The 12,046-nt window shown below is 32.0% G+C and overlaps 2 protein-coding genes across 10 annotated transcripts; one reads left to right on the top strand and one right to left on the bottom strand.

Moving 5' to 3' along the window:
- The first annotated feature begins 504 nt into the window (after nt 1–504).
- Nucleotides 505–3,556, top strand: LOC109819055 (protein BUD31 homolog 2). 7 transcript variants are annotated; one of them, XM_083072695.1, is made up of 6 exons: nt 505–710; nt 1,452–1,599; nt 1,873–1,973; nt 2,069–2,256; nt 2,767–2,913; nt 3,164–3,556. In XM_083072695.1, exons 3-6 carry the CDS (start codon nt 1,880–1,882, stop codon nt 3,317–3,319), a joined length of 585 nt encoding a protein of 194 aa, XP_082928821.1. In that variant the 5' UTR covers nt 505–710; nt 1,452–1,599; nt 1,873–1,879; the 3' UTR covers nt 3,320–3,556. The 7 variants fall into 7 exon arrangements, with proteins under 7 accessions (XP_082928821.1, XP_082928819.1, XP_082928820.1 ...); XM_083072693.1 differs by having other exon boundaries at nt 1,452–1,654; XM_083072694.1 differs by having other exon boundaries at nt 1,407–1,654.
- Nucleotides 3,557–4,638: 1,082 nt separating this feature from the next.
- LOC109819059 (putative respiratory burst oxidase homolog protein H) lies at nt 4,639–10,069 on the bottom strand. 3 transcript variants are annotated; one of them, XM_029268981.2, is made up of 14 exons: nt 9,370–10,067; nt 8,924–9,089; nt 8,783–8,831; nt 8,564–8,677; nt 7,659–8,471; nt 7,033–7,128; nt 6,844–6,959; nt 6,665–6,767; nt 6,461–6,552; nt 6,224–6,389; nt 5,785–5,937; nt 5,553–5,681; nt 5,141–5,219; nt 4,639–5,050 (listed from the first exon to the last, which is right to left on the bottom strand). In XM_029268981.2, the coding sequence occupies exons 1-14, from the start codon at nt 9,737–9,739 to the stop codon at nt 4,941–4,943; spliced, it is 2,556 nt and encodes an 851-aa protein (XP_029124814.2). In that variant the 5' UTR covers nt 9,740–10,067; the 3' UTR covers nt 4,639–4,940. The 3 variants fall into 3 exon arrangements, with proteins under 3 accessions (XP_029124814.2, XP_029124815.1, XP_082928817.1); XM_029268982.2 differs by lacking the exon at nt 9,370–10,067 and having other exon boundaries at nt 8,783–8,841; nt 8,924–9,083; XM_083072691.1 differs by lacking the exons at nt 4,639–5,050; nt 5,141–5,219 and having other exon boundaries at nt 5,556–5,699; nt 9,370–10,069.
- Nucleotides 10,070–12,046: the final 1,977 nt, after the last annotated feature.

Genomic DNA, 12,046 nt, shown 5'->3' with positions numbered 1-12,046 from the left:
AAAATATGAATACTTTGATTACCTTTAAGTTGTTGTTCAATTTTAACAAAATTTAATATAAACATATAAAATGATATGAATTTCCAATCTAACAATTAAATTTACAAAATTCAAATTTAATATAAAATTATTAAATAGTATAATACTTAGTAAAAATTATACTGATATTATTATAACCTTCCTCATATATATATATATATATATATATATATATATATATATATATATATATATATATTGATTTATGCATATTGAGAAATGATATTAATAATTGATTGTACTATTATTGATTTTTCCGATATTTATTCATCCATGATTGTACCCCTAATCTAGAGAGCATAACACCAATGGCATGAACATGTTCTATTCTTTTTTAATTTAAAATATTAATTCTAGAAGTAATTTAAAATTACTCTTATAAAACAATTTTTTTTATATATTTAAATTTTAAAAGTAAAAACAATTTCAAACTTAGGGTTAGATTTCTTTCCAATGTATTCTTTTTCTTCTGGCTTTCCATCTTTTCAATTTCACTTTCTTTGTTTGAAAGTCGAAGCTAATGTATGTCTCATTCTAATATTAATTCTAGAAGATAAAATTGAGAAAATAAAAATAAAAATATGCAACATTATGTCTGAATTAGGTAACATGTACATCTTCGTCTAATTGGATTTGTTTGCCTTCTCACCCGGTGTTAACCCATATCTGAGGTATGCCACCCTAACCCTAACCCTTGTCCTTTCACCAAGTTTCATTTTTTTTCTTTTTATCAATTTTTTTGGGCACAATATCATTTTTGCACTTGGTGAGGCTGATTGCAGTAGAATTTGAAGACATTTTAATTTTGGGAATGATTTGGGTTTAGTGCTTAAAGATTGTTTACTGCGTTATGCTAGTCTCTGCTTTTTTTTTTTTTTTTTTTTTTTTTTTTTTTTTAATTTTTAATTTTAATTTTTTTAAGTAGAGGGGGCGTAAACTGTTAATGTCAAAAAGTGGAATGTGGTAGTGCTTGCTTGAGTAATGGTTGTGTTTCGAGTTTATGTTCGGTTCTTACATTTTTCCTTTGTACTTATAGTCTGCCCATCTATTCTGACCTTTTGGGGTTGCACTGATTTGTGTTTAGATCATGTATATTGAATGACATCTCTTCATTGTATCAACTCTTGTCATGGAATTTCTTTGCAGACCTTTCCATGGCCTCTGTTAAACGACTAAGTGAAATTCACATTTGGGTAGATTATCTTGTTTAATGCTTGTTTAGTTGTGTTTTTATTGCTTTTGCTTTGTTTAGAGTATCTTGGTTAACGACTATTTTGGGAAGTTGTAGCATTTTGATTTGATTATTGTTAAATGTTTAGGAGATAATTTAATTTTCGTTTTTTTCTTTCTGTTAAATTTTTTTTTAGAGGAATCCCAACCCTCCCTAATGCAGGGTGGCTTGTTACTTTCAGCTTGTTTTTCAAATGCAACAACATGCCTTGTTTTTGGTGGGTTGAAGGCGGGGCAGGTCGAGATGGATTGACCTATTTTACCAATTCTAGTTTTGCGAGAATTGGTCACTTCTCAATATCAACCTAGCAATTGAGAGGCTTTGAAGCTGTGCAGTATCTTACTTGGCATTGATAATCAGTTTCTATTTTCAGTTCTTCTCTAGGTCTAGGCATGCTTGTATTTCTGAGTACAGTTTATTTGTTTTTACTGGGAGTTTGTGTTTATATCTCTATTTGCTCTCTTGTATGACAACTAGTTTCAATTTCTTATTTTTTTTAACCTTTTTTTTATCTATTTAATTTATAATTCTTGTTCTTTCTTTTCCAATGCTAGTAGAATGTGTAGAAATTGATCCTTAGACCTCATATTTTCCTTTAACAGATACAAAATGCCAAAAGTAAAGACAAACCGTGTTACATACCCAGAGGGCTGGGAATTAATTGAGCCTACTCTCCGTGAACTTCAAGCAAAGATGAGGGAAGGTTGGAATTTTATATGTGATGCTTCCCTTACTAGATTTTATTAGATTTATTTTGAAACCTATGTACGTAATTGTTTTACATCCTTTATGTGACAGCTGAGAATGATCCACATGATGGCAAGAGAAAATGTGAGACTTTATGGCCTATATTTAAGATTGCACACCAGAAGAGCCGCTATATATTTGACATCTACCATCAGAGGAAGGAAATTTCTAAAGAATTGTATGAATTCTGCTTAGATCAAGGATATGCTGATCGGAATTTAATTGCAAAATGGAAGAAGGTACCTAAATTGAGATATTATTCTATTGTTGAAACTGCTTTTGTTTTTTCTATTTCATTTTCATAAGAGAAGAAATTTCAATGAAGAAAAAAGAGAAGTACAACTAGAAGGAGGATAAGAAATCATCTAGCTACCAATTACGAAGTGTTTGATTTGACTTCTATTTGGCGTAAATCACACATTGTCTTTTTAAAGAAATTGTCCTAATGTATATGCTCAACTTTTTTCTTTTTTATTTATTTTAAAAGTTGTGGTATGTGGTGTACTTTCACTATGCACTTCACAGCCCGTGGCGTTATTCCTCAGTTTCTTCCATTGCTCTTTGCAGGCTTATGCTCCTTGACTTTTGTTTTTATTGACTTGTTAATTATGCCATAGACTTATGGTGAGTGCGTACTTGTCTAGAGAGTATAACCAATATTAATGATGAGTGTCTATAATTTTTGGGTGTTTTTTTTGAGTATGTATGTGAATAGTATAAATTATTTATCTTGCATGCAAAATCTTCAGTATAGCAGCCATCCTGCTGTAGTGCTTTACTGCTTTTGCTTCGGACATTCCATGTCGCTATTCAAGATTTTCAACACAATTGTCAGTCTGATGTGGACTTGGAAATGCTGTAATTTATGCTTTTTCCAGGATGTTAATTGTTACAAGGTAATTACTATTGGCTAGCAAAAACTGTTAAGAACATTAACAATACCTTGTTGACTTTGGTTAATCAACTTACTGAGTATTGATTGTTGTTATTAGTACTGCTCGCAAGACTTCATTTCTCAGAACTGTTAAAATACATAGCATGTTTAAAGTACATTGATATTTGTTTTGTGTCATTTGTGCATTCCATGTGCTGTCTTGGATTTAACTTTAAGTACTAAAATCACGATGTTTTTGGTTTGAATTGCAGCCTGGTTATGAACGTCTATGTTGCTTGGGGTGCATGCAGCCACGCAACCACAATTTTGGCACCACTTGTGTTTGCAGAGTTCCCAAGCAACTTAGGGAGGAGAAGGTTATAGAGTGTGTTCATTGTGGTTGCAGGGGTTGTGCAAGTGGCGACTGATTGGACATCAATTATTGAACCAATACCATGGTTATAAGAAAAAATATATAATATCAGTTGCCAAAAAGGGATTTCTTAGGATGATTTTCTGTGCTTTTTACCTTTCTGTTGTTTGAAACTGAAACCCCTCAGTTTCTCCAGTTTGTATTACTAATTACTAACTTAATGATAAGTTGAATACTATGTATTGAAAAATATTAGTTGATTGTTAATTGACTGCCTAGTTCAAAATCTGAATGGAAACTGAGTAAAATGTCAATTCTGCTAAATAGAAATAATTGGTGAGATACATTTCTCTCTATTTGAGAGTATGTATACCATAGTGTTTTTTTGTTGTTGTTTTATTATTTTGCAAGTGCTTGTTAAACTTTGCTTTTGTTACCAATAAACTTGGAGGGATATTTCGTTCTGAGACATGCTTTAAGCATATAGTGGAAAAAGAGAAACTTTGTTAAAGGTTATTGCTATAATACGTGAAATGCTATGCTCATGGATTAGGGTTCATGATTAGGAATAAAACTTATCTTCTAAGGTATTGAGAATAAAAGAGAAATTGAATGTTAAGCACATAATTAGAAGAAATGTAGAAGGAAAAGATATTACCTTGTTGGAGTTTTTTTTTATTAATAAAAAAGATTGCAATGACGACATTAATAGTGAAAACTTAAATAATGTATCTATTACAGTTCTCATTATTAGGTTTTTAATATCTATTTGTTATTGTTAATTGAATTTTGTAATACTTTTTAATTGCATTCTTTTTTCCAACTGAATAAAAAAATAAAAAACTAATTCTTTCGTTATTCTTAAATCAAAATAGCAATTGATTGGTTTAGTCATTGTTAATCACAATCCTTGTGAATTCGAAACTCTTTTCACTTTTATTTATTTATTATTATTTGTACGATTTATCGTGTCTTTAATATTGGCTTCACGATAAACATGTTGAGGCCATGAAAAATGGCTAAATAAGCTGTGATGAAAATGCCTTTGTGATCTCTAACTATATCTTTCTTATCTAGTGCTATTTACATGTCTTTGGTCATGTTTACTGTCAAAATTCTTCATCATAATCTAAAGACTAATGAGACATGCAAAGTCATGCTGTTTGAAATTATTGAAGAATAAAAAACCTTTAAGTTTATTAAAATAAAACAAACAAAATTTTATAAAGAAGATAATATGTAGAATAAAAACTTAAATAGTATAATAATCTATTATTTAACTTGATCTAATAATTTTGAAGAAACCCAACCAGCATCTGCATCCAAAAACGGGATAAGGCTATGAGAAGGGGATTCAAAGATTTGGGCATGGTGTTGAGATGTTAACAGATTTCATATTTCATTTACACTGGTAGATTGATGAACATTAAATTTTGAACATATGGAAATTTTTCATGAGACTAAGAGAGGATGAATACAAAGGTTAAAGAAAAAAAAAAGGGATAAATAACACTATAAAGATCTAAGCAAAACCAACACAACTCTGATATTACATCTACTTACATACAATAAACTTACAAAACTTTTAATCCAAACTCACTATAGATTCTATAGTCTTCTATTGTTTGATGAAGCCAGGTTGCAAATTCATGACTGATACTGTGTGAATTTCTCCTTTAGAAGTTCTCCTTGTGAAACTGAAAGCGGGTAGATGAGTTTAGGCTGAACTCTTGACAAAGGTTCTTCAATACTTTTGTAAGAGTAGGACTTCCACAGTAGAATACACCTGTAACAAGAACATAGCAGACAAATTTTTTTCCATTGTTTCTTTTTTGTTAACTTTTAGAATTTCAAAAAGCATCACAATTTTGTTTACCTATCCGAGAACTTTGATGTGCATTTGCTAATTGAGAGAAGACTTTTTTCCAGTTTGGTCTTGCAAAATGTGTTCGTATCTGACATATGGTAACATCAAAAGCTTAACATTTGGTAGAATGATGAAAAGGTTATAGGCCTGGTTGAGTAAACTTTTCCGAAAGCATTTCTAAGAGTGAAAAATAGATAAGAAAAAGGAAACAACATTGTTCATAAGATAAAATTAACTTATGTATAAGCTAATCTGTAGAAGTTTTCTTTATTCACTTCATCGAAATTGTATTTTCAACTCGTGCATAAATTAATTTTAGTTTATAATAAAATTCATTTTGATTTTTCTTCTTATTTTTATATTTTGGAAGTGTTTACGTGGAAACTTATCAACTCTAAACAAGTAGTAAATTAACCAATACCCGGCTTTCTGAGACTACATCAACTCCATTTTTAGCATGTTGCAGCTTCTGAATCATGGCAATAAGTGCGGACCTTGCATCACCTTCCTCATAGACACTAGTCAGATAGTTGTGCATTTCTATAATTCCCTGCATCATTTAAACATGCTAAACATTTACTAAACCATGAAATATTATGTACATGGAGGGAACAAAACCAGGAAAAGATGACGAGTTCAGTCCTCAATCTCACATCACGGTCATATTCTGCAATATCATCCATGACACCTTTGAACCATTCAAATGAAGATTGCTCCCTTGTCACCCAATAAAAATATGCTCTTTCAGGACCTTTCCTGTTTTCATCAGAGTGATTGCTATGGAAGGAGTCCGGTGTAGAGTTTCCCTGTTAAGTTAATTGGAACTTACTATAAAATACAAAATATGTTGCCCACCAAAAAAGTATGAGAAATACTAACAATATTCTTTCTACCAGTCTCTTGTTAATACTCTTTCTATTATTGGTTAAAAATCACAAATTTTGATAAGTTTTATTACTAAATTAAGAGAGGTCCATTAAATGAGATACGGAACCTATTACGCTTGTGATTTCTAATAAATTTCAACCAATAATAAAGAATGTTAAAAAGTGTCACCAACATTCTTATCAAGTATATGACCTTGTCACTTACTTCATTAGGGCTTTCTGCCTTCATGTTGTTCAAGATATCTTTTATAATACTGATCATTGGCGTGGCACCGATGCCGAGGCCTATGAGCAAGAGGACATCATAGTTCTTATAGCTTTGTGCTGGGGCTCCATAGGGTCCTTTGATGAAGATCTTTGGATATCTAACGCTGGAAAGAGCAAATAATATCAGCATTTATAGATCATTTTGGAAAGCCATGAACAAAGAGTTGCTATTCACCCTGATGTTGGATGGTCATAGCCTGAAGTTGATGCTCTAGTTTCCATCCTCATAAGGCTTCCCCTTTGATGTGAACTCCGAGGCTCACAAGCCTGCATATCCAAGTATTAGTACAACTAGATGTTCAATAACTATCATATTTCTACGACCCTTTGACTAATTAAATACATAGGTTTGAGTTCACAGTTCAAACATTAACATCACCTGTGTAAATATGTTTTTAAGCTCTGTGGTCCAATCTCCCAAGGTTCGTACATGGACACTCAAGTATTCATCTCCAGGTGCAGAGGTGATTGAGAAAGGATGCCTGTAACAAGAGGGTCAATTTGAGTATCCGAATATTTTCTTCTGATAACTGTAAGCCAAGAGTAATTGGTTAATACCATTCAAAACTAGATATGTCTGGACACTTGACAAAAACATACATTCCACTTTTATACTTGAATCCTGGGGGTTTGGTCATGTATAGTGCTAGGACGTTTCCTGTATATACTATTGCCTGAAATTTCCAAGTGATGAAATCATTTCCATGCTTCAGCATGAAGTATCATAGAGAAGTTGTTGATACATACCTTAATGATGCTTACTCGGTGATCTTTACCCTTAAAAAATGGGTGAATTCTCTCAGACGCATAGAGTACTAGTGGAACTACAAGGTACATCCAAGTCTGCATTAACAAAGATATTGTCAATCGATTTATAAACATTTTCAGATTGTGGGCCATCAAGTTTCTATGATGTAGAACTGGACATGCATTATCAGCCATCAGGTCAGAATACCAAGTCTCAAAGGAGCCTTTAGATAAACTTCTCTAGGAGCACTTTTAGGAAAAAAAAAAATAGAAAGAAAATTTGAAATAAGTTTCTCTATAAGGTAAAACTAGCTTATGCATAAGTTAGATTTTTTCTTTTTTGGGAGAAGCTAATAGGAATTAAAAACTTTCACAAATTAGCTCATGTATAAGCTAATTTCAACTTATAAAAAAAAACTTATTTCATTTTTTCTTCCTATTTTTCTTTCTTTCTTAGAAGTGTTTTTGGAGAAGTTTATTCAAACACACCTAATATCAACAAAAGAGAGGTGGGTAGAGTTCAATGTTACAATGTTATGAGCATATTAAGAGAAAACTTTCGGAAAATCAGAAGGTGTAGTTTGTTGTTAGTTAGAACAAATAAAAAATGTTAGAGCTACACATACCGTTTTCTTGTGCCAGTCCTTGGTGAGAAACAAATAGTAGCCATGTACGATGAGGAGTATGTAAACCACAATAAGCAAATGATGTGCATACCAAAAGGCGTTGAAGCCAGCCAATCGATGCAACGGGGAAGGTAACTTGATAACACTTTTTCTGAAATAATGTGTTGCTAGAAGGAAGGTAAAGGCCATAATCAAGACCATAAGAATTCCAGTTACACCAGGAATACTTTTAACAAGGGTGTAGTAAGTAGGTTGCTCATAGTTAAAACCATTCCCAAGTATCGCCATGAACTTATGTTTTGGACATGATATTAATCTTGGAAAATCACAAGAGATATGCATAATTACATGTATAAAAGTCCCTATAACCACAGCTACTGCAATCGTTTTGTGAAACTTTATGTTGTCATCAAAAGGGATGATCCTACTTAGAAAGGATTCCCTAACCTTTGTAAGTGTTCTTCTACACATGGTTAGGACAATAAGAGCCATGTTGAACTTAAGAGTCTCAGCAGCACCCTTTGCGAAGCAGACACAGTAACCCATGACTTCGAATGCATCTTTTTGCCTGTATTGGTTAAACTTCCAAATATAAAGCACCAAGTTTATGACCAACCAAAGTGCGATGAACCATATTTTTTTCCATTTATCAAATATAAATTCTGTGGTTTTAGATATAAATTTGCTCATGGGGGTTCTGTACTTGCTTGGTATCATAGCTCTACTCAAAGTCATGGCTTTATTCAGATTAAGCCTTTTGGCGCCATCTTCTGCACTAGCCATTTCCTTCAGCAGAGTTTCTAGCTGCCACATCTGCTTAAACAGAAAAGTAAGAACACAAAAGATGAAGATTTACATAAAACTCTATAAAAGAAGAAAACATGAAAAACTTGTTCACTTCTAACCTCTATATATCCTTGATGATCAGGGTCTAGCTCTTCCATTATCAAAGCTGCATACCCAGAAGCGTGCACTTTGAGATTTCCTAGCTTATTTGCTGAGGCACTCAACACTATAACCTTTTAAACAATGACATTTAGAATTGTGTTTCTATATAATGGAAGAGTGGGAAATAGGGAAAAAAAAAAGGTAATCACAAGAATTTAAGTGGTCTCAGTACTCACCTCCTGAACCTCCTCTTCTGATAACCTACCATCCCCATTTTTGTCACACCTGAAAATAACTGAATTCATTTATGCCAATCCATTCAACAAGAATGCAACATGCAAAAGAAATACAATAGAGTGTGTGTGTGTGCTCTTTACATGTCAAAGAACACATGAAGCCTTGATTCAAGATCTTTGCTAGTCATGTCCTCCCAGAATACTCTAGCTTCATCCAAAGTTATCCCATTTTGTGCACAGATTTTCCTTCTCCTTGCCAAAGCCTCGTACAGCTCCCCAGCAAAATCCTTTGAGTCTCCCCCCATGCCTGTGAAACACAATACAATTTGCATCATACAAACTTGCCACTAATTATGACACGACACAACACAACTAAATGCATTACAAACCCAATAAAACAAAGAGTAATGTTACAATTAGAACAAAAATTGTACAACATTATTTTGTGCCTATCTCTCTTCATTATAAGTAAATATATTTATCTCTCCATAATAAACAAAATGATGGAGAGATATATACTGAGAAATAATGTTGTACAATTTTTATCGTACATCATCATTAATCTAAAACAAAAGAGGCAAATGTACCCATGCATGCTCCAAATTTGCCTTTAGGGAGTTTTCCATCAACTGCATGTTGAGCAAAACGTTTCTCAATGGACCTCCATGCATCATCCTCTTTCCCTGTGACCGTTCTATCAAGAAACCGTAAACCCTTAATCCCCCTGGCTGCTCCTGATTCCATCCTCATCATCTTGCTCCCCCCATTCCCCTGAAAGCTAACCCTGCTCCTCACATTGTTGTTCATAGAAGCTTCATTCTGTGATTTTAGCACCATGCTTTCATTAGGGGTTTCATTCTCTTCCATTTTAGGCTTTTCCACAATGGGATCAATCTCAATGGTCTCAAGAATCCATGTTGACGATTCATCTTTGCCTTCTTTCTCTGATGATGACATCAATAATGTTTCCTTCTTGCCAAATTGATGGTTTTGATGATATGAATGGCACGAGGTGGTGGTTTTGGAATTGTCAAGAAAGAAGGGTGTTAGAGGGAAAGATGAAATAGTCTAACTATGGCATCATAAGATAGATATGAATTAATGTTTTATGTTGTTGATTTCCTAATTATAGGAAACAGGTTCAACACCTCACTTCTGTGTCTGGTCCAACCAACCAACCATGCCCCTTAATCAAATGAAATCAAACAAAAATACCTACAAACTGTTTTATCATTGCATGCATTATTCTGTCACCAATATCATACTTCTACTCTGGAAGGAAAAGTGGTGACCTCCACCACCTTTATATTCATTTTTTTCACTATTTCATTGCTAACAAATGTTATTCATTCATCATTAATTAATTACCAGTACACATGAGAAACTCTATTCATTACATTGATAAATATTTAATATGAACTTTTCAATAAGAAAATTATTTATTTCTATTAATATATTGCGAAGCTTATCGAAATAAATTAATTAAAAAATATTTTGATAAATTTTATTATAAAGTTTATTAACGTATATCGATGAAATGTGAATCCTAATTTTCTAAAGTGAGCAACTTTCTTTCAAAGATAAATTAACATTCTCAACTATTGTGAAAAATTAATAATCAATATTACACACATGTATATAAATTATTTGTGTTAAAATATAGATAGTTAATAATTTTAACAACAATGATTGCACTTGGTTATTTATCTACTCACTTTATAAGAGTCAAATACTATTATTTTTTTATATCCTTAACTAACTAAACATGTTCCTCTTTCAAACGTGGTTTGATTATTTTATTCTCTAGACATATAATTTTGTTAGCTGAAAATAAAAAATAAGACATCTAGATAACTTGTAGCGTGTTCTTCTCAACAAATGTCAAATTTTGTAGGACTTTTGTGAAAGTGTGAATCAATCGTGTTTCATGTGGTGGTTATCAACAACCTTAGTTACATGTATTGTGACTATTATTCTTTTTTTGAGATCTTTTGTGGTAACCAGTTGCAAGGAAGGATCTTCGAGTGGGTAATTGACTTTTGGATTCAGACTTCAATTTTTCTTAACAATTAGTTTAGTTTAGTTTTTTTTTTCTTTTTTCTCGAAAGACTTCTTAACAATTGGTTAGAAGCTGCCAATAGAACCAAAAAGGTGCCATTTGTTTATAGATAATGTATGAAATTCTTAAATTGGGGACTTGACGTGTTTGCATTATACCAAACACGATTGGTCCAGCTCATATGCGCATTATACTATATTGGACAATGATAATGCCTTCAACTGGTTTATGAAACTGAATAATTAACCTTAAACAGTTAAATCCCACTTAGAAATCTAAGAATATATATAGAGCCCACGTAAGATAATCTTTCATTCACGCAACTAAAAAGTTCAACAGTATACCAAAAAATTAATATGGTATGGTTAGTAAATAAAGTTTTCATCAAGTATGAATTTAAAGATTTAATTTTAATATTAGTATATGATTCTTTTACATCGGTTAAAAATATATTTTATATTGATTAAATAACTAATGTAAATGTTCACGATGTAAATGTTTAAAGATTTGTTTTCATGGATTTTGTCTAACTCTCCCATGTTTTTGTCACTTTTTTTTTTGGGTTTTTTTTACCTATTAATAATACCCTGTTATCAGTTCGTACATGATTTGCAACTTTTGAAGTGCTAATCTAATCGGGATGGGATATGTTATGAGGATGTAGTGCTATAATTTTATTTTATTTTTATAATTAATCAAACAATACTTTAATATAAAGTTATAACTTATTGTATACTTATTATAATTGGATTTATTTAAATATGTAACGACTTGCCGTGACCGTTACACTACGAAACAACACTACACACTACTGAAATATATATACTAAAATAATATAATAAAATATTTACAACACAAGTTGCTAATCAAGCAACCAACAACAATTAATTATATACAACAAAGTATGCTACTATAAGGTAGCCTAAAAAAAAATCCATTTCCAGGCACCTCCTGTGACCTCTAGTAGCTATCTCCTAGTCTATCCCTGCCCTACTCCCATACAACGTATGATCATCGCAATTCAAACCACATGGAAACATGCAAGGGTAAGCTATAGACAATAAACAACTCATAAATATCAAATATGTAACATAACAACTATATAATCATCGATATCTTCACATCTGACACAGAAGACAAATAACACATATATTACACATCTTTCAACAACACATGTTTAAAGCAGCTTACAACATAACAACACT

The sequence above is a fragment of the Cajanus cajan genome, chromosome 4 (assembly GCF_000230855.2).
Source record: "Cajanus cajan strain Asha chromosome 4, NIPB_CcT2T_4, whole genome shotgun sequence".
In the NCBI taxonomy this organism is placed as follows: domain Eukaryota; kingdom Viridiplantae; phylum Streptophyta; class Magnoliopsida; order Fabales; family Fabaceae; genus Cajanus; species Cajanus cajan.
This window is presented reverse-complemented; position numbering and strand designations above follow the sequence as displayed.

What these genes read in the sequence shown, in the direction of transcription:
- LOC109819059 (XM_029268981.2), bottom strand. Translation starts at nt 9,739, where the DNA reads ATGTCATCATCAGAGAAAGAAGGCAAAGATGAATCGTCAACATGGATT. An exon ending in CTTCATGTGTTCTTTGACAT is followed by an intron (nt 8,832 to 8,923) that starts GTAAAGAGCACA and finishes AGTTATTTTCAG; the next exon opens with GTGTGACAAAAATGGGGATG. An exon ending in TTAAAAACATATTTACACAG is followed by an intron (nt 6,553 to 6,664) that starts GTGATGTTAATG and finishes TTGGATATGCAG; the next exon opens with GCTTGTGAGCCTCGGAGTTC.
- LOC109819055 (XM_083072695.1), top strand. Translation starts at nt 1,880, where the DNA reads ATGCCAAAAGTAAAGACAAACCGTGTTACATACCCAGAGGGCTGGGAA. An exon ending in TCAAGCAAAGATGAGGGAAG is followed by an intron (nt 1,974 to 2,068) that starts GTTGGAATTTTA and finishes TTTATGTGACAG; the next exon opens with CTGAGAATGATCCACATGAT. An exon ending in AGGATGTTAATTGTTACAAG is followed by an intron (nt 2,914 to 3,163) that starts GTAATTACTATT and finishes TTTGAATTGCAG; the next exon opens with CCTGGTTATGAACGTCTATG.